Genomic DNA, 23,375 nt, shown 5'->3' on the forward strand with positions numbered 1-23,375 from the left:
ACGACCGGAACTATGCAACTATGGAACTATGAAAAAATTATACCTGATAGTAACTCGGGACTTCGGGCATAAACGCCAAATAAAAGCAAGACGTTAACCTTTACCGGACCGAGTTAAAGTTATTTTTGTTTCTGAAATATTTCAAAATTTTTAATTTCGAGTATTAATCGAGTAATTTTCAAAATACTCGATTATCAAGTACTTGAAAAATAGACAAGTATACTCGAGTATCGAGTACTCGATTACTCGAATTGGAGACTCTAATCTTGTGCCAATAAAAAACATAAGCATTTTTTATTTCTCTACTTTAAGAAATCATAATTTGAATATATACAAAAAAACTAGTAAAAAGTTAAATTATTTAATATTAATAATACTTATTAAAGTTTGTCATAAGCAATTATAAAATAATTTAAAATAAGTTTAAGTAATTTTTTAAGCTTATGTTTAAAAATAAACAATTTAATTTTTTTAAAGATGTTGTATAACGAACTAATAATACAGCTTAATGTAGTAAATATCGAAACAACGAAATTCCCAGTAAAACGAATCTTCAATTTGTCCCTGAAAAACTTTTATACAAAATGTGTTCATTGTAACGAAGACTAATCTCAGTATAACGAAATATTTTGATCCGAATTTAAGAATGACGTTACAACTTGACACAATATTTATCTGAATTCAGTTCGTCTTTGACTTGGCGTGTGCCGGATGTGTTCAAAATATTGCCGACCCTCAAACTTTTTTTATAAAACATTTTTTAATGTGTTCATTACAGTATCTTTAATAATGGATAAAAAGCGATCTGTCAATCTTATAAAAGGTTATTTTGCTGCTGAGTAATATTGTAATTAAAATAAAATAAAAATAAACCATCTTCCTTACATTCAATATAACGAAATTTTTTCATCGACCCTGTGAGCTTCGTTATACTGAGATTTCACTGCATATCTGTAGTCAGGGCTGCCGAGAGCGAGCCCAGGCCTTGGAAAACCAATGATTCCGGGCCTCATGACAAAAATGGCAATTTATGTATTTTTAACATCGTAATACTTTTTATTTTTATTTTTTTTAGATTAAATTAAGACCATCGTGGCCTAACAGGTTACCTCAATGCGCCACGATGGTCGAAACAAATTTTAAATTTATAAAACATAAAAAAACGTATATATACATAAACGTTCCGGAACCCAAAACTGGAATTCCTCGAGAATAGCTGGATTGTCGACAGCACCTTTTAGTAATTTGAAAAAATGCTTAGCGACATACAGCTTTCTGCGAGAACTCAGCGAATCATATCCCAACGCTCCTAAAAAAAAGGCGCTGGGATATAAGTACGGATAATAACCAAATGTCCTTTTGTAAAGGTATCTTAAATACCTTTTTTGAATTTTTTCCACTAAAAGGGAATATTTGGCTATTCGGGGATTCCAAATTATAGATCCCGATTCAAGAATGCTACGAACTAAGGTGTCATAGAGGATGCGAATAACTGACGGATCGTCAAAGTGAAAGGCATTCTTCATAACAAAGCCGAGCATTTTGGAAGATTTATCACAGACGTCGTGTATGTGTAGAGAGAACCTCCATTTGCTCTCGAAAGCGATTCCTAGATCTTTAGCGGAAGTTTCTCTAGTCAAAATGTTACCACCGAGATGATAGAAATAAGCTGATGGCGAACGGGATCGAGAAAATGACACAGTATAGCACTTTCCGACACTAAAGGGCAGACGGTTAACGGAAGCCCATCTCCACAGAGAGTCTAAAAAACTTTGTAGAGAGAAGGAGTCCACAACAGATCGAATGCATTTATATAATTTTAAATCATCTGCGTACAGAAGAAAACTTGAATTTTTAATTGCTGTATTTATGTCATTAATAAATAACACAAAAAGCAGAGGTCCCAGATTGGATCCTTGAGGAACCCCCGAAGGGGTAAAATATTCTTTTGACAATCGGCCACCATAGGTTACAAACTGTCTACGATTGCTTTCTTGAACAAATAATAATATGTATGAGTTAACCCTTTCTATGCTACAAATACATTGCGACATATTTTCTGAAATCATATTTTATGCATAATCAAAATATTTAATGGCCGTCGCAAACCTGTTTAGATTACAGGTTTCAACCTGTTTTAACTCTAGCGCATCGGTCAAAAAACATCAGTAAGAAAATAGGCTGATCCAATTATACCTCGAAATTGTTCTAATTGACTGTGGTATCAATAAATTGGCGAGCACTAAGTCTCCCTCACGGAAAAAAACAAGTACCATTTTATATTTAGAATGTTACTTTTATGGAAAAATCATGCTGTGGTCCGTGGATTAAACATTTCAAGTAAAGTGGTCCGTGAAGTCGAATATTAGTTAGACTGACTTATGTGTTTTAAATTAATTATACATTGATGAGTTTAAACTAGTTTTAAAATATATTTTTATTTTATATGAAAAAAAATTTAGTTCTACCGTGAGAATCTAACCCTTGGCTTTAGATTATTATATTAGTCTTGCACCTCACGGATGTTTTGATTTAGCAGCCCTGGTTAAATTTATACAACGTATAAAAAATATAGGTGCAAAAACCTGTTCGCAGTGAAGCCATATGACGATGGAGCTTGGGTATCTCAACGGTCCTCCCAATCCCGATCCTCCTTCTTCGGACTTTTGCTCCTCCAGAATGGTGCTGTGACGTTTGCCTGTGCGTGAAAAGATTTCTAGGGATCTGCAATTAAAAGAAAAAAATGTTTAATAGTATTATTTGTTAGGGTTAAGCACGAGTATACAAATTGGAGGCCGTAGTTCGTCCCACGCTCGAGACAACAACGCAAATGGGTCAAGGTTTGAGAGCAAATACGAATCGGAGAGCTTTCGACGCAAATCACATACACACATATATACAGGGTTGGCAAAAACGAAATATTAATTATACAATCATGATAGAGCTATTAAATAAGATGGATTAATCATTTTTTAATTATATGGCGGTTGATTCTTAAGGTGTAATTATTATTAATATATTAATGATTGCGATAATAATTACACCTTGAGAAGCAAAGCTCTCTTGGAGAAAAAATATAATTAATGTCTCCATAATCTGGAGAATCTCCAGTTCGCACATACAAGGTGTGGCAATTTAATTTGCACAATGGAAATAACAGAAAAGAACCCAAAATATTTTTGTAGTAGTTATTGAAAATATTTAATTTGATGATTACATGTTCAAGTCTAATTGTATTGAATTGTTTCCCTTAAAAGAAAGAGAAAATATTTTGCTAATGCTGTGTTTATCTCAATGGGACGATTCAGAAGTAGTTTTAGTTTTAGATCGGTAGGACTTGAGATATTTTTATAATCAATACACGTTTATATAAATTTAAATGAATCGTCATTTTATAGATGTTTTTTGACGATATTTTGCGATCGAATCTAAAGCATTCTTAAATCCATATATAAAACGATTAAGCCATTCAAACATTGTCATTCACCAATTAACAGCAGCTTCAGCTAAAATCTATAGGAAGAATTCCACACATATGGATAGACTAAATATTTTTTACTAGCCTTCCTATAACAGAAGCGTTCAAATCTGCGAGTGTTAAACAATCCAGTCGAGTGATGATTGTGGGTCACGATCCTCATCAATGAAAGAACGATGAGAAATAATGTTATTTATCTATCTAATTTCTTCACATCGAAACCTGTTTACAAATTGATAAGTGGCATCCTAAATTAATAAAAAATATGACAGTGAACCATCCGTTTTCCTTGGAACGACGCAAATTTTTTTACTTCTTGACTTGTCAGGCTTCGATTAAAAGCTCGACCTAGTCTTTGGCCGGTCGACCCCATTTAATACCACCAACGCCGAGCTTTATTTAAAGCAACATGCTACGAACGCTGCATCCACAGAATAAGGTGCTTTATTAAAATAAATCACGATTAATTATGATTGTAAAAAAATTTTAAATATGCATTTGGCAAAATTGTTAAAAAAAGACATATAAAAATAATTTACAGTGGATCATGATTTTTAGAAGATCCACTCACAATAAAATCTGTATTTATTTAGCTCGAACTAATAATGAAAGACATAAGGTTTCAAATAAGATATGCTTTTCTATATTTCAATTACTAAGTAATATCACATTTTTATCAAATGTGGGATATGGCGGACAATTTTTTTATTTTCTTGTGATATATTTAGTCTATGTCACTAAAGTGTTATATTAAGTCACCGTGTATCTGTTTTTATACACTTGCCCAGCTTAGGAAAGGTTCTGAGCACTTGCATTTCTAAAGGCATCTTGCTTTATGGCGCTTTTAACGCCATGTTTTCACGGTTCATTTCAATAAAAGCTTTGATTTAGATTTTCTTATGAATTTTGACGGACCACACAATACACATTGATTTTATTTATTCCAATAAAAAATAAATAAATTACTTTAATAATTATTGTAAATATTTTAAAATAAACTAATACGATAGATCCGGCGCGGCCGTTGAAATAATAGACAAAACTTCTTTAAAAATTTTATTGACCATTTTTGCTTTTAATTTACTCAAATATTTTCAGACAATATATACTACCTTTATCTACCTTAACTAATTTTATAAGCTCTTCTTATTAATTCTATAATTAGAAATTATCATATAAAATTAATCGTTCCTGAACAAATATGCTTTTTATTATCAACACTAAAATGGACCAAGTTAATACAAATATTTAATATAATTATGATTTACATATTATATAAATAAATATATAGATTTTATCATTTAATTAAGAACACTAAGTAGTGTGTACTATATTTGTTCTAACCAATGTTTGCTTTCATTATTATAGAAACAGCTCTTTTACAAAATCCTTTACTGCTTTAAGGTTTGATATTGATAGTTTGTTTGTATTATTTTATGTTATAAAACAATGCAATGATTTAGCAGCATTTTATTAAATATTCATAATATAGAAGGGGTTCAATTAAAGTCATCTTTGTCTTTACACCGTTTAGAAAAAGCCAAAGACTATATATAAAATACAAATTAAGTGATACATTAAAAGCTGATAAAAAATAATCCTACATAAAAGAAACATTTTAAGACAATATTGTTTGTTTACATTTTGAAAAGAGCTTTCTGTATTTTTTTTTCTTTACTCAAAACAGTAGAGATGTGTATTAAAAAGTGTTTTGGCCGTTTTGAATAGAAAAAATGGTGAATTGAAGTTTTTTTTCTCCCCAGAATAAACAAAGTAATGAAATTGCTTTTCTCAAACATCTCCAACCGACCTTCGCATGCAAAAGAAGAGAATGCGAATTTATTAAATCATAAAACGTAGAACGTTGTCAAGAGAAAGTTAAAACATACATAATTTGTGTGCTCTCTCAATCCGACCCACATTTATTTTTCAAAGCTCAAGCGATTTTGGGCATACTTAACGATCGTCATATTAAATATATATTATATTATGTATGTACACACAAAGCAGTTAATCTCAACGTATATATACCTACATATGTACATTGTATCTCTGAGCGAATACAATACAAAACAAATACGTTTAATTAGAGACGTGGCATCAGGGGCGGACTTGGCATATTTTATATAAATTTATGTCAGTATACAAAGAATAGGGAGATGGGCTTAGATTAATAAAAGTATTTGCGTAATACAAGAAGTATGAGCCATAGAAAAGGCATAATTACAGTTTTATTCTCAGGTTGTGAGCAACATGAAACAGTGGAAGTGAATAATTATATTTTATACAATGTGATAAGAGAAAATCAAACACAAAGTTTGTTTCCTAACTAGTTGATTATTATAGGATGATATATACTACATATTTAATTCACTTACAGTTGAACTTTAGTCTTTAGATTATGATGATAGATTTTTAAACTAAAAAAATAATATTTTCTGTATGAAAATTGCTGCAAAAAGTGTTTCACTCTAATCCATGTATGTATATAATTTACTTCTGTAATTATTTTTTGCATGCAAGTACAGTATTTTATTATTTGAACGTTGTTATGCGATTCTAACATTGTTTTGCTAAGATTCAATTTGTTATTAGCGTTTTTAGCACGATTAGTAAATGACAAAATGTATATACAGAATGGTAAAAGTGTATTTAATACAATTTTGATATCCGACATTTTAGTGTATTTTTTTAAGTAAGGTCCACAATATTTATGCAATTTTTTAACAGTTTCAAAGGACTTGCATTTGTATAGCGTTGACGAAGAAAAATTGTAATTGCATTTTTTGTAAAAATATATTTTTAAATCTTCTGCTGTAACCTGACAGGCGTCAGCCCAATGCATTACAACAGGCAAATCTGTACCAAATAAGTAAATCAATCTGACATAATGCATATCTACAAGTAAGTATTAACCACAAGAATGAAAGTCAGGGAATTGGTGACATGTATATTAATAATTATAAATTATTATGTGCTACAAAATTTATAATCTTAGATGCCATTGCAGCTGGGGCCATTTTTTTTAATAATAGCGCATTTTTATAAATAAAAATTCGAGTCCGCTGCCGGGGCTCGAACCCGCAACCTCAGAGTTACTAGTCTGAGGCGTTACGAACTGCGCTATTCCGTCCTTTGAATATGGAATTTTAATAAATTATCGAATTACAATAAGCTCATCATTGTCAATATAGATTGAAACATATGTTTAATATAAATTTGCTCTTATGAAAAAATCCATGTTGAAAGTATGTATATGTATAAATGATAAAAATCTATAACAGAAGCAATAATATAATTTATACAGCGATTACAAAAATCATTTTTTTTGTAGCGAATTCAGTATATGAAATTTTATTTATTGACTGGTTAAAAATTAATTAATTATTATATGGAACCTAAAACTTATTTTTTTTATAATTAATCTTGAGAAATAAATTAATTATGATTATTGGAAAAATACGATTAAATTTAAATTATTTTAATATAATTTAGTATTATAAATCAAAATTTCAAAGACTGTCTGTGGGCTATTTAGAAGCCAATGAAATATTTTTTGGAGCAGCATAAAAAGGTTGCCGATCGATGAACTTGACTTAGCAGGTCGATTTATTTTAAACTTTTTATTATATCGAAAGCTTAACAAAAACCCTCTAGTGGGGCACAATGTATCAATGGCGTTTTAAACGCTCACAAAGAGACATATCATCACGTCTCCGGGTCATTTATCAAGCTGAGATAACTGTGTCGACATTGCAGCTGAGGTAAACCTTTTATATTTCAGCTACACAATGAATGACAAGTGCAGAAATTGATGGTACCAATAAAATTCAAATATAAATCTAATTTGAAAAAAACTACTTAAATCGTACATTATTTGCAGTGAAGAATGGAATGAAAAACATTCCAAAGAAGTTGGTCATCCCATCTGCTTTTAAGCGATACGTTAGATTTGGTAGACAGTATTTGTAATTCTATGTGTGAAGTTTCGTCTCTGTAATCATTATTCAAATAGTGTGCATTTTTTCTCGTCGGTCTGTGACCTATCGGTTTTTCTTGAAAATTATCCACCATTTGCATAATATCTTTTTGTAGAGAAACAATGGCGTGTTATGGCATGTGCTGCTTCCAAATTCGACACAAAGAGAAGAATCTGTCTGCCACTTGACGTACGAAATACTTCTAGATGCATCGCCAAAGAAGATCCGGTTAGGAATTCTTTTCTGACAAAAAATTTTTGCATGAAAGTCTTTACACTATCAAACAGCCATTTTACTATTATAACACACAATATATGTTTGACAGTAAATTTCTATTGTGCTTTACTTTAAGAATATATAAAATTATCTTGTGCATATTTTTTTAAACCGATATATTTAGACAAATTATGACTCTTAAACTGCCATTTTACATTGTGTGAATTTTATGAAACAGTTACTATTGTATTAAAATTTTTTAAGCAACAGGTTTTTAAATCTTTCAAATTATTAACAACCGGTTTTCAGAACAGGAAGAAATTGGATGGCAACAGTCGATATACGCTCAAATATTTTTAGTTACACAACGGAAAGCTTTCTAAAATACGAATTGTCCGTAAAAATACAAACGTAAGATGTATTCAAAAATATTCATTTCATAAGTCAATATTTATTAAAAAAACATTTATAAAGCACCACAAAGTATAAATATTTTCGTAATGTGGCAGGTGAACTTGAATGTTTTTACATAACTCAGTAACTTTATGTTGTATTACGGAATGTGCGTAATGGATAATACTTATTTACACAATATATTTATAATATTTATATTTAATTGTGTTTATGATAAAGCATTAAAGAAATTATGTTTTCAATTCAATCCAAAATAAGCAAACGAAGTAACATTCTAAAATATTTTATCTATAAATTAAAAACTCTTATTTGCGTATTAATAAAAGCAGTTATTTTAAAATATAGCTCTTGATATAAAATGCTACATTTAATTGGATCAAAATGTCGGAAGTGATAGCATATGCTGTAAACCCTTAGGGTAAACATATATCTGAATGGGGATAAAAATGTACAAACAATGTATGCAATATCTGCTTTAGTTTTCACTTCGCCAGCCATCCCTATCATAAAAAAGGGCGTGGTCATCTCTGTTACATAACAGAGTGTCTGGGAACTGCTAGCTTGAGATAAATCAAAGTGTTAATTTTATGTTGACACGTCGCTCATATACAAAAATACAAAAATATTGAACATAAAAATTAAATTTTAAAAATTTGCGCTGAAATATCAGCCGTTGAGATTTTTTTGCATAGGTAGAGCTGATATTTCAAATTTCTAAAAAAGAAAACAGTCTCAAAACATCTATTATGTTTCAATAAATGAAACACATTCATAGGCTAATAAATGCATTATTTTTTTAGCAAATGAGTGAACGCCCCCACATATTTAGTATTGCAAAATTATTGAAAGACCTTGGCATTCACCTAGAGTTTTTATTATTGTTGTTAGAATGAATGGCGCTCTACAACGCAGTGAATCGGCCTAAGCAATAAAAATGACGGTGGGTCGGTGCGAGCGAGTGAAAGTCAAAAAGAAAGGAGTCAATCATATTTATTATTTATATCTTATTGTATATACACTAAACAAATTTTAGCAAAACATACATATAAAACATAATAAATATAATATAAAAAACACATTAATTTATTTCTTAATGCATAATGCACGAAGATATTTTTTCATTCCATTTACTTATACATTTTTATTTTTGCTAATTATCCTTTGAATATTTTTATACAAATTCACACCTCCGTATATTATTCCCCTGGCCGTACTCGTTTTCTTATATCAAACAATCCATAAATCATCTCTATTTCTAGTATTAAATCAATGTACATCTTTATTTATTATTTAAAATATTCTGGTAATATATTATTATCTAACATAAATATAAATACTAAAACATGCATCTTCAATATCAATCATACTTCATACTTCTGCAACATCGTTTTATCTAATTTATTAAATAAATATAATATTGATGCACAATATTAAAACTGGGGTTATATAATTATTTTTTTATGTTTATATTTAACATATTTCTTATCTTAGATAATATACCTATTTTTCTACTATTTAAAAAAAATGTAATAACAATATTCCTTAATTTTTTTTATCTACAATTACTTCTAAATAATTTATATTATCAACTATTTTTATAATAGAGTAATCTATAACTATTTTTTATATAATAATCATACATTCATTTTAAGTATATTATTTTTTAACCATATATTATATTATACGTAATATTATCACATATGCAATAAATTAAAGTGTCGTAAAATCAAAGTAAATTGCAAAATAAAATACTTAAGTAATATTTTTAAGACTATATATCTTTACATTTTGAATATCACTATAAAATGACAAATGTATATATACATACATATTTTATATTTAATACAACAGTGCCTCTTTTATGTTGCTAGAAAAAAGTTGATAAGTTGACATATAGAATCAAAAACTAAGTGCGTACTTTATCCCACGTTTATCTAAAATATGTGTATCTAAAAAATATTGGAAACCCCTTCTATACCTTCTCAATACCAGTCATTGAATTTGTATGTCGCATCGTGCATACGTATATAAAAAGTAACTCTTTTCAGGAACGCCCCCGTCGGGGACCAAGTTCAAAATTACACGTTAAATTTTGTATGTGACAGGTGTGCGGATGTGTAATTTAATGTTTGAATACCGATTGTGGCCGTGAAGGGGTTAAGTACAGGTTCGACCGCACACGAAACGTGCACTTAACTGGCCGATTTAACTATTATTCTTCATTGATTTAACTAACGATATACATACATATAAATATTTGCATTTTTTATGTAAAAATATAATACAAATAGGGTTGGGGTGGAATTGAAAAAAAAACCACTTATCAGACTGGAAACAGATGCTGTTTAAACGATCCGATGGCCAAAGGAGGGATTTCACATTTGCATAATGACAAGTGTTTGTGTTTCCGATACAAAGGGTTCAGACTCGGGGGTGGATCAGCGGAACGATTTCCATATTAACCACCCACCCCTCGGTCATTTGTATGGGAGTTTCTAAGGGCGAAAACGATATCGAAGCACTTTGCCAAGACGATTGCCATATTGCGGTTCTTGATAATGTATTAGATAAGGGTAATATAAAATCATAAGCGGCGAAATTTATATAAATGGTGAATTATATCATATTTAAAATATGATATAATTCACTATAACACATTTGAGTCAAATAAGCCTACTCTTGTTTGATATGGATTTGAAGCATGAATAAGCATGAATGTCTCGGACTGTCATAATTCTGAATGGCATTGTTTTTCTACTTACTATATTTTAATTAAAAATAAATAAAGGGTCACACTAGAATCATTACTCGTAATCCTAGTCAATACTAACCAGCAAAGTCTATATTTGAAAAATTTGAATGATAGACAATTTGAAGAGTAATGTGTCCACAATATGCATCATTCGATTAGATTATTAAAAAGTCTAATAAAGACTGAACTGATGTATGGATCAAACTTTTTACGGTCTTGCATTTGTTATTATCTAGTGTTCCATTTATATACTTTACGGTACATTTATGCATTAGATTCGTAAGCGTCGTCGATAAATCGATAGTACATATATTGCCACCACGTCGAAATTTAATATTAACCATTTTACACGGATCTTATCTGATATCGAAAGCGGGAACAATCGTTCCACGTTAAAAAGTAATCTAAAATTGAATATGTATCGTAAATCATTCTACCTTATCCGTTAATGGTTCGCACCGCAGCTACAAGAGTTTTATGGTGGTATGTACTATATGCAATTTCTCGTATTCGCTTTGGCCGGCCAATGCAGACGTGCAATTTCATTTTATTACTTTTGATATATGTATTATGTACATATATGAATATAGGTATATTAATGCAATATTTTACACTACGATATTTCATATTGTTTACGTTAGCAGGCAGTTAAATTGTTACTAAAAATATCGTTGATAACATCGTAGATTATTGATCAAAAATACATCTAATATTCATGTGCATATACAGGCGGCCCTCGACTTTTGAACATTCGACTTTCGCACAATTCGCTATTTCGCACATTAAAAAAAAAACATTTTTTTTAATTAATTTAAAAAAAAAAATATATAACATGAGTGAGAAACGGAAAAACTTGAGTGTTGATACGAACAAAAAGAAATCAAGGACTCATAAACTTCACACGATTCGAGACAAAATGGAAATTATTAGACGTTCTGATAGCGGTGAATCTTTTGCTTCAATCGGACGTTTGTATGATACAAACAGGTCTACGATATGTTCAATTTTGCATAATAAAAATATAATTAAGGAATACATTCAAAACTGTGGAAATTAAACATATATTTCCACAATCTTTAAAGATATGTTTCCAAAAAAACATGGATGAAATGAAAAAATCTTTGTCATCATGGATCGATGACCAACATCAAAAAGATGTCCATCTGAGTATTTCAATTATCCAAGCAAAAGCTATTATTTTGCACAAAGATTGAAAGGATAGATTAAAAAAAAATTTAACACGGTTTTTCAAGCAAGTAACGGATGGTTTTACAATTTTAAAATGAGGTCTTCTTTTCGTAATATTAAATTTACTGGAGAATCGGTTGATGCGGATCAAGATGCTGCAAAATAATTTATTTCCTAATTATCCAAAATTATTGAAGATGGAGAATATTCCTCTAGCCAAATTTTTAATTTAGATAAGACAGGTTTATTTTGGAAAACTCTTTAACAATGAAAAATATTAATGAAGCCTTCACGCATCTTGACAAATTTTTAAATATTATGAAAGATTGTGATCCCAATGGAGAACGCATATCTCAAGTGCTTAGGGTGATCAATAAAGACATAGCATGTTATAAAATACTATATGAAAAAAATAAAAAGAATAGTGGAAAACAGTTAACTCTTGATAACTTTTCAAAGGAAGAACCCACAAACCCCATTTAAACATGTCTCTTAAACTTCTCTTAAACATCTTAGATTTACTTGATAAATAAATATTTTAAAATACACACAATTTAAATTTTTTTACTTCCCTCGACTTTCGAACATTCAACAATCGCACACATTTTCAGGAATCAATTATGTGCGAAAGTCGAGGGCAGCCTGTACTATTTTATTATAATAAAAGATCGTTTTTAATAACTCGGGAAAACTCGGGAAGCGAGACAGAAAAAAAACGAGTACCGGGAATCGAAACATTTGTTTGCCTTTCGGTAAAATCATAGCGAAAAAGCTTTTTTTTTTAATATTTGTACGTATGAATGTAAAAAGCGAACTATTTAATTTATTAAAAAAAAATATTTTTGTACAAAAAAAGCAATTGTAAAAATATACAATAAAAACAGAAATAAATGTTTCACTTTTGCTAGTAAAAATAAGTTTTTAGAATGAACAAGGTATTTAAGATTAAATCAGATTTAATTTTCGTAGTGAATATCCCTGCCTTTGAGAATACTCGCTCGCTTTCCGTTGATGTTGGCTTAGCTGTGAGAAAAGATTTATATAGTTTAGGATTTATAATATACAAGAAAGGACGGAATAGCGCAGTCCGTAACGTCTCAGACTAGTTGTCTTTTATAATAGTTATGAGGAGCTGCAAAAATATATGTGTAATAGTGTTTAGCTATTTTAAATGTGCACAATAACTGTTCTTTTTAAATCTTTACTTGTATATTAGTGTTTGTTTAATGACCATTATGATGCATTGGAAAAACGTGTCAAGTCATGAATATTAGATTTGTAATAAAACTGAGTCATAAATTCAAAGTTGCATAATCTTAAATTCATTTCGTTGACTACATTTATGATTTTTGACAGGGAAATATTCTGGTGGTTGATAAGTTGTTTGTTTAATATTTTATCTAAATTTTATTGAAATATTTTTTTTGAGAGCAACTTCAAAAATAGTTTTTAATGGCAGCATAGTCGGGATTTTGTGAAAATTGTATTCAATCAATAAGGTACAGTCCGTCCAAGATATGAACGCTCATCGTCACAGTATTGGTGAGAAAATATAATAGGGTGACAATGTGAAATTACAAGTGCAATTAATTTTTACTTTTTTAATTTAATTTGTTGAGGAAAGTGTAAAATATCACTTTCTTACTTATTTTGATTATTTATATACATATTTAACTCAAAAACATGAGAGCAGTTTTGGTATCACTCTCCAGGTTGAATATCTGTTCAATATAATATTTTAAAAATATTACAGGTATTTTATTGATTACAAAATACCACAACATGACAATAATTTATAATAAAAATGTAATACATTACAATTTTTAATTCAATTTCCAACGTATGGTCACCCTACCCTTAAAACAGCCCTGATTTAGTATTGGTAACGTTCTCCTATCGGCGTAAACAAATTCGCAGAAAACAGTGTATGTATGCATGCATGCGCAGAGTACGCTCGGGATAAGGATTCCGGTTTGTTATTGTGTGCGTGAACTGTGTGGCTCAAAACAATTTCGCTCAGAATATTTAATTTTTTTATTTTAAAAGAAAATATATGTTTATTTAACATACCTAAATCTGAGCAAAGATGGAAATTTCAACGGTCAATTAAAAATATATTATATAATCGAAGAAACCAGACATTGATGTTATTAATTAAATATTTGCAAAATTCAAAATCTTTCACTAGTTAAAAAAATAATGAAGTCTTTAGCTATTCTTCAAAAGCAAAAAGATATAAAATGGGGAAAGAAATTATTCGCAGATTGTTTAATGGCTCGACGACTCTATTAAATCATTAGAATCCATTGAATAAATTAAAAAATTATCATTGGCGCAAGGATAAGAATAACTTTTTTAAGCCCTATAGAGAATAGTGTAAAAAAACTAACAACGTACGGATTAATGGAAAAATAATTAAAATATTTTAATCCACGGGTAAAATATTTTAATTTGAAGCCTTGATATCAATTAACCCAGATATGCCCAAGAAATTTTGTTCTCTTAAAATTTCATTTATAAATAAAAAACAGTGGCACGAGTTTAGTGACCTACCCATGGGACAGTGGGCATATCTGGGTTAAACCAATATCAACACAAAATTATTTAAAATAAATCACTAGAGAAGATCGAACTTCTGTGCCACACTGCACTTTAATGACGAATACCAGCGTTGACGAATCAGCGACTGTCCTTAAAAGAGAAAGCGAGACAACGAAGTACACGCTACATCGCTTCTCCCTCTCATTCATATACATGTACACGCACACAATAACAAACCGGCATCCTTATCCCGAGCGTACTCTAGACGCACCCTTATTTCCAACACAACGATGATGAGCACTAACATCTTGGATGGACTATACATATTTCATCTTTCTTCAATTTCGGATTTCATCGCTGCAAACATTTCTAGAGATAAACATTTTTTTCAGTAGAAAATTAAAAAGTCTCGAGTCTTGGATTATTTTTTTATTTTCCTGGGACACGAGAAGGCACAAAAGCATTTATACAATATTAAATCATCTGCGTACAGAAGAAAGCTTGAATTTGTAACTGCCGTATTTATGTCATTAATAAATAGCATAGAAAGCAGAGGGACCATGTTGGACCCTTGAGGAACCCCCGAAGGGTCTTTAGACAATCCGCCATCATACGTTACAAACTGTCTACGATCGATCAAATAACTCAAAAATAACTGAGTTAAATCATCCGAGTAACTGAGGTTTGACAATTTTTTTAATAATAACCCATGACAAGCCTTGTCGAAGGCCTTATCAAAATCTGTATATACGGCATCTACTTGAATTCCTGCATCGAGAGATTTTGTCACCGTTTTGCCGAAAGACAGAAGGTTAATAACAGTGAAACGAGTTTTTGGTCCAACAAAACACACCGAAAGTAATTAAAGACATATCTATGGATAATTATTTCATACAATTTAGCAGGAGCTGACAACACTGCGACTGGTCTATAGTTATTTACACACAATTAGTCACCATTTATATGAATAGAGGTGATTTTTGTGCATTTACATAGATCAGATGTCTTGAGAATTAGATCAAAAATATATTTAAAAATAGTACATATTGAATTTATAATATTTTTAAATATATTAAGTTTATGCGACTATATGATCGATAAACGTATTGTCGTACCGCATATAGTCGTAGTCGTCGCTTATCGACGAAGAATATTATTATTATTTATTCTAAAATCAATGGTACATATGTATAATAGTTAATGGTCTAAATATCTAGTGTTGGGATTGCAAAAACTTTTTAGAGAGGAAATCGATTCCATGAGAATAATTTTAACCTAATTTACCTAAGAAAGGCCTTTCATTTCTTGCAGAAATTAAAATGATTTCACGGCATATGTTTTACATTAAAATTCCAATAATGTTTATTATGATTATTTTTATTATGTAGATATTTTACTATAGATAGTAATTAAAGTTTATATGAAATAACCACCACATAGTAGATACTATGTATGCCTTAAATATATTAGCCAATCCTATCACGTTACGTTACGTGACGGTGACTAATTGTCGCCACAAAAGTTATTCTTCTTTATCGAAAATCAATCACTATGAAGTCTGACTGTTCTGACATATATTCAGGTTCAAAACACTCATTTGGGTCTTTGAATTATTTATAGGTGGATGCGGTACGTGCATGGTTGTATTTTTCTATTTATATATTATATCTGTTCAATCAATAAAAAACATTGATCTGAAACAGTTTGGATCAACATTTTCAATAAATAAATATCAGTTCTCATATTATCTGTTTATGCAAGTGATTATTTAAAACTCCATTATATTTTTATTGTAAAATAAAAATACATGGGAAGATAAATAAGTTAATGACACATATCCAAACTAAAAATATTTAAAAAAAAATCGTTCAAGTTTATAATAAAAAATAATATGAACGAAAAATTTATATTAATACCCAAATCAACCGTAATTTGTATTTTGACATAGGGAAGCAAATATGCAGTAAGTATAAAATTCGGAACTTAGCTTTAGAGCAGATTTTATAAATTACAGTCACACTTTAGTTTAGACCTAAGAATTACCACCAGTAAAACTCAACACTGATGATCCAATCACACCTTCAGGAAAGTATCATCAAAGTCCGAACTTCAGCAGTCCAGCAGCCTTTCCATTTAACTCGCCAGATTTATTTTGCCCAACTTCGAACAGCCAAGAGTTAGCTCGAGCTTTGAGACGATGTGAACACTCTAGTAAATCGGTAAATTCGATTAAATTCTATAACCTAATTACCAGTAAATATATTTCAAATTAACGGTACATCTGTAAATTCAAAAATATTTTTACCCTAATTTTATTTTTAAAATATGATATATTGTGACGGTATTTGGAGCGGACAAGATCAGAGGGTGTTTTTTTTACATAGAAATTCTCAAATTGATTCTAACAAAGACACAGATGTGTGGGTCTTGGGATCCAGATACTATCACAAGAAGCACAGATCAAGCTTAGTTTTTTCCAGTGGGGGCTTTCACGTAATTTCAAAATTTTTCAGGAGAGGCTGTTTCAGTTTCTAAGTATCAATATAGGACAAACTTCAGCAAATTATAAACCAATAAAAAGTAAAATAAAGTCAAACCAAGCTAATTCAAGCAAAATTCGAAGCAATTATCTACTATTACAACAATTAAGACAACTAGTATAGAATCAAAGAAAGCTTTTTCTTCAACAGAAGAGATTTATATTAAAATTAGAGCCTAAATAATGACACGTTAAACATGTTATGTTTTTTAATGGCTTAATTTTATTCATCTTCTGAAAGAGAATGTTCGATGTATATTGTTTTATAAATATAATATTTATAATAAATACTTTTCAGTAAATTTGCATGCCCTAGTTCAGACCTTGATTTAACCAACAGCAAAACTCACTGAATCGAGTATAAAAGTTCGGACTTTAAAAGTCAAGTAGTCTTTCCACGTCATTTGACAGATTTCGTCCAGTTTCGCGCAACTTTGAGCCGCCAGAAATTAATTCGAGCATCAAGATTACCTGAACACTATAACACAAAAACAAAGCACAAAAATCTAAAATTTATGCGGCCGGAAAAATAATTAGAAAATAATTTATAATTAGTTCAAGGTAATTCGAGAATTTTACGGGAACATTTGGTTACCTAGGTTTGCAAGTCACAAAGGTCGTATTTTCTGTCTATGTTATATATTATATGTATGTTTAGTTAAAATTAGTTTGGTGTAAAAATGAACTATTAAATTAATAAAATAAATAAATAGATAATCATCGTCGTTAGCCAAAGCAAATCCTCCTAAAAAGTTTAAAATTGAACAAACGGCTGAAAATATTATAGCAATCATAACTGAATACTACTAAGCTAGTATTTATGCTAGAAAAGAAAAAATGGGGTTTGCAACACGACAACGTCATGTGGGTTCTATATGTATTTCCAATTTTACGGGGGTAAGAATTTTAAGAATGAATTTTGATTATTTAATATTTGTTCTAATAAAAGTCTTATACATATATAATAACTAAAACCCTTACGTTACAAAGCATATATCATCAATGACGATATTTCATGATCAATTTAAATCCATCCGCATTTTCTTACATAGCTGGAAAAAATCAAAATGTCGATTGATTTGTTAACGTGAGAATCACGTGTACGTGATTATTTATATTTTGAATATATATTATTTACAGTAAAACTCAGATTCGCGTTCTTTTCAAATTTCGTTGTTGCTGCGACGCCCGACATTTTTTACAACAAATTTTATCTTTATTGGCTTTGTTTTATTTATTGTGACCATAATATGTAAGCGTTTCAAAAATGTAACAAACGTGTCGTTTTGCATAAACAACGCAAATTTACACGTGAGAATTTTCATGTAAATACGTACAACGTAACAATGAAAGAAAATCGTGATTCTTAAAGTAGTATAACATATTTTTAATGGACTGCACTGCACATTAAAACGTCATTATTGAGTTTTTTCTGCAAATTTACAAGTTATGATTAGGAAGTACTAGTTTTGATCTATTTTTTAAATACTTGATTACTGTAAGATTGACTTAAATAACATTTAAAATATGATAAAATCGTTTATAAAAACATTTCTGGACTCTCATAATAGCTAATCACCAAGCAAAATATTTTTTTTAATTATCAGTGAAAACAGTAGGCTTTTATCATTATTTTATAATTTATATAATTTCATAACGTCACTGTTAGTGTTTCTTATTGATAATTATTTCTTAAGACTTTCTCAAAAAAATACAAAATGTTTCTCGAGAATTCTTATAAAAGTTTTATCGTTAAAAAAAATTATACGATTATTTCTAAATGGTTAATAACGGCAGAAATTGTAAATAAAAGTATTGGTTTGAATCCGCTAAGTTTACAGCTACATGCAGAGCAGGTAGTACAAAAAGAGACAAATATTTACGATTAACACTCCGAAAAAATTGCTTAACATAATAAGTTTTATGACGGACTCTAAGAAATGCGATTAATAAACATTATGTTTCGACTTTTTCGAACATATGCCGGTCAACAAACAAATAAGAAAGTAAATTTGTATCAATTTCTTATTTATATAAAAATTGAAAGTATCGATAAATGAGAAACACTAGTCATATAATACAAAAAATACAAAATTTTCATTTGCTCTAAAAATTATCACTATTTTCTCTGGAATATTCCTTGAAAGTAAATTGTAATTACATTCATATATCCACAAATATATTAAAACTAGTACTAATACGATTATCTACAAATGTAAATTAAAGTATATTTCTATACATGTTAAATATTTTTTTAAGGCGCTATATGAAAGCCAAATAATATTGTCGTGACGTCACGCAAGTGAGGGCAAGCAAGAAGCGTCATTAGGGATAGGTTATGTTGCTTCATGTTATTATTAAAATGGTTTGATCTACCTAGCTTGGTCGCTCCTGACACACACACATGCTCGGCGTACATTTGTTTCGGTACTATCACGACAATACAAAATGGCGTCGTCTCACGTAATGGGCGTTATCCTTTGTGCACTCATAAATAAGCCCCTAGTCAAGGATTTCCCTGACTTAACAGCACGTAACTCACCTGAGCGATTGCACTATCAGACTCGGCTATGAAAACAACCAGTCTAGACCATTTTCCCTGCTTTTAATGGCGTTCCTATTACGGACCACTGATTAGGCAGGTAACACAGATTACATGTTTATAGACACACATTCGCCAGTGTGACATTATTAAAGTGTTGCATATATAAAAATATATGTACACATAATGCAGTAAGTGATTGTAGGACTAAGGTCCTTATTCATAAAATAAAAATAACGCGACAGTGGTAGTAACAACTCGCAATATGATATTAACACGTCAATAAATGTTATGAAAATTAATACTTGAATTATATTATTTTTATTAAATTGTATGTGTATGTAATATTGAATATAAATGATTTATAAGATGCTTGGTTTTAAACCAAGTTTTGTAGACTTGCTCCATATCTTTGACAAATTCTAGTCAACTATTTGAGCCAAAAGGTCAATGTATGTGCAATATAGGATAACAATAAATTGTATACTATTATTAAAATAATTTATTAGATTTTCAAAATGAATAATATTAATTAAAAAATGCACATATGTACATATAAATTTTCATGGAATACCCGCAGTAACAACGTTCATATTTTTAATAGAATTATGGAAAAATATTCCATTTTATTATTATTATTATTATTTACACGAAATGACGTTCATTGCAGATTCAATTAATTGCAGAATGGATCCCTAATTTTAATTGGGCGATAAATTACACGGAAGGTTACTTGACGGTGCGAAAATGACGCTTTCGACCGTTAAAGTTTTACGAACTGGTTTACCATTACAATAAAATTATGTACGTGTTAATTTATTGTATTATTTTTATTATTAATAATTACTTTTTAAAATATATGTACATATAAGATCAAGTAGAAGTATAATAATATAATAAAAATACAATTTAAAGTAGCCCCATGATGATTAACACAAAAAACTAGAAACAATACATGACGCACAACAATTGACTATCACGTAAGTTCGGGGTTTCTTTTTAACAGGTGATTCATTTTAGTGAATCACTAGGCAATTTTGGATGTATTAACCCTTTCACAACATTGAGTATTCCATACCTTAAACTTATAGGACGAAAATTATTTCTAAAGCAAGTGATATTTAATTTATTTAAAAATTTAGCGATTGATGCATTTATGGGATTCGCGGTGAAAGAATTCTGTATTGAGACAACCCGGGAATTCCCGGTTTTGTACTGATTCGTTTCCCGAGTCTTTCGTCAATATTCATTAGCAATAATTGGGTTGCATCTAGGGTTCTATATTATTCGTAGTTTTTTACTATTCGAATATTGAATAAAAAATGGATGAAGTCTTCGAATATATTTGTAATTTTCATCACAGTTTTTAATGATATTTATTTAACAAATTAATGCAAAAAAATAATTATTTGCCTGTAAAATATTATTTAATTAGTAAAATATTGGTTGAAATTATCTTAATAAATCATTCATTTTTTACAAAACTGCGACTTTGTTATCAATAAAAACTAATTTCGAAGTTGCTCCCAAAAATATATTTGAATAATGGGAAAGATTTATTTATATAAGATTTAATTAATAATTAGCTAAAAAAATGAATGAAGGGAATATTGATGACGATTTATTTCATTAATATGACGTTGACAATCAAGAATTTAACAGGTAAAATAAACCACTAGAATATTTCTTCGGTAAAAAATAATAAAGTCAACGAAATGAATTTAAGATTTGGAAACTAACCAAAGAACGGACTTAAAATCTAAATTTTTGCTCGCAATTAAGCCAACATCAACGGAAAGCGAGCGAGTATTCTTAACGCAAGGAATATTCACTATGTAAATTATAAATATACTATCTTTGTATTTTAATTTTTAAAATATAGTTTTACAATTGCTATTTTATGCATAACATGTGATTAAAATTTCGTTTTTGTAGTTGTTTTTAATAATAAAAAATAATTTTTTTTTTTTATTAAATTAATATATATGGTTTTTTACAATAATTTATATATACAAATATTTTTTGTTATGATTTTACCGATAAGCAAATTAAAGTCGCGATTCTCGGGAATTCCTGGGACCTTTATTTTTTTATCTCACTTTTCGGGACTTCAGAGTCATTATTTTACTCATAGTAGCGTGAAAAAAACGCATCACTATTCTAAATATATTCGTAATCTTTGGTTGGATTAGTCGGAACATTGTATAACTCATTTAGGGTGATCTCTATATTGTTTTTAAGTGGTAACTTCAAAATAATATAGAGATTAGCCAAATCGTCAAACAATTTGGTTTGGGTAAAAAAATATTTGTCAATTAGGTTATGGATAAGATATTTTTTAATCTCGGTTATTACCAATTATCTGCTCAAATATTTGAAAACAAAATGTTGAAATGGATGCAATAAATCGGGTTAAGGGTAAAAATAATAACTTCCCTTGGTGAAGATCGCATGAAACTAGGAATGTGTTGATACACTTAGGCGTAAAACTACCGTGGTATTTGAGAAACATTTGAGAAAGACATAAATGTGAGCAATCTGCCAAAAAATCATCGTTGACCAAATAAATGCGTCTAACTAGCATAAAATAGGGCAATAGTTGAGCGGGTTTTGATTAAGTGAATAGTGACACTCTCTGATGAGTAAAAAAATAATACGAGTCAGATGGGGTGCACTATACGTTCGTCATACAGGGAAAAAGCAACCCAAGGCAACTGTGAAAAATCCAAAGAGTCAAATTATTTTGGGGTGCTTCTTATATTCCGAAATGGAAGGTATCTATTTAGTCGATTGAACAGTAAAAGCGGTGGGTTGATGGATTTTTTCCGCATCAAGACTTAATTTTCGATTTACATCCTTTATTTTGTTCTTATGTTTACCAGAATGGACAGGCTCTGACTTATGTGATATTAATCAAAAAAGCAGTTATGTGTGCCTGATTTTTTTTACAAATATTTATTTAAAAAAATCCGGAATGAGACGATAAGAAAATGTGATATTGTATGTTACTAGAAAAATCCGCATAGATTATATTTAATTAGAAAAAATCGTCTTCATAAAATACTTTATTTTACAAAAACATAATAAGCAATATGAAAGATTCGTTAAGTACACTAGATTCGTACGAAAGTATGGAAATTTAATTGTGGCTTTAATAAGCTCCCGAAGCGTACGTAATGTAGCGATTAAGTTGTTTTGACGTAGCATCCGGAATTTAATTATGCAATTAAGCGTAATCGACCCGAGAAACTTGCCTTATCGTCCCTAAAATCTGACGAAAAATATTAATTGACGAAACACTGAACGCCTAAAAATTGTTAATAGATAATGTCGGCAATCTGTTAATAATAACCAAAGTGAAAGACCCTTATATAATGGAATACTATGAATATCTGACCTACCTCAACGAAACGTCTTTTAATGTCATTGTTATTACGATACAGGATTATGTTTCAGTAACTTATGGATGCTGCTAGATCGTAATTATTGCGTGAGTTAGATTTGAACACCTCTTATTTACAATATTCCTATAAATAAAAGTAAGAAGTATTGCGACTTTAAAGATTAAATATTTAATGAATTTTTATAAACTTATTAAATTTAAAATCACCATGTAACAAATTTTGTAATTATAAAAAAATTTTTTTTTTTTCTACAAAATATTATGGAAGTTTAAACTTTAATTTAAAAGTCACTCTAACGACCATTTAAACTAACGAAAATAG

At 29.6% G+C, this 23,375-nt stretch overlaps 1 protein-coding gene across 1 annotated transcript in view; it reads right to left on the bottom strand.

Annotated features, from left to right (window-relative positions):
* The window catches only part of LOC148237587 (tRNA dimethylallyltransferase), a 336,763-nt gene that overhangs the window by 21,015 nt on the left and 292,373 nt on the right, over window positions 1-23,375 (bottom strand). Inside the window, exon 4 of the mRNA XM_088205628.1 lies at window positions 2,586-2,724. Within this exon, the coding sequence (XP_088061754.1) occupies window positions 2,586-2,724 (139 nt within the window). The remainder of the gene's footprint in view (window positions 1-2,585; window positions 2,725-23,375) is intronic.

This window comes from Plectrocnemia conspersa, unplaced genomic scaffold, assembly GCF_051122295.1.
Source record: "Plectrocnemia conspersa isolate PC_06_02 unplaced genomic scaffold, ASM5112229v1 ptg000002l, whole genome shotgun sequence".
Lineage (NCBI taxonomy): Eukaryota > Metazoa > Arthropoda > Insecta > Trichoptera > Polycentropodidae > Plectrocnemia > Plectrocnemia conspersa.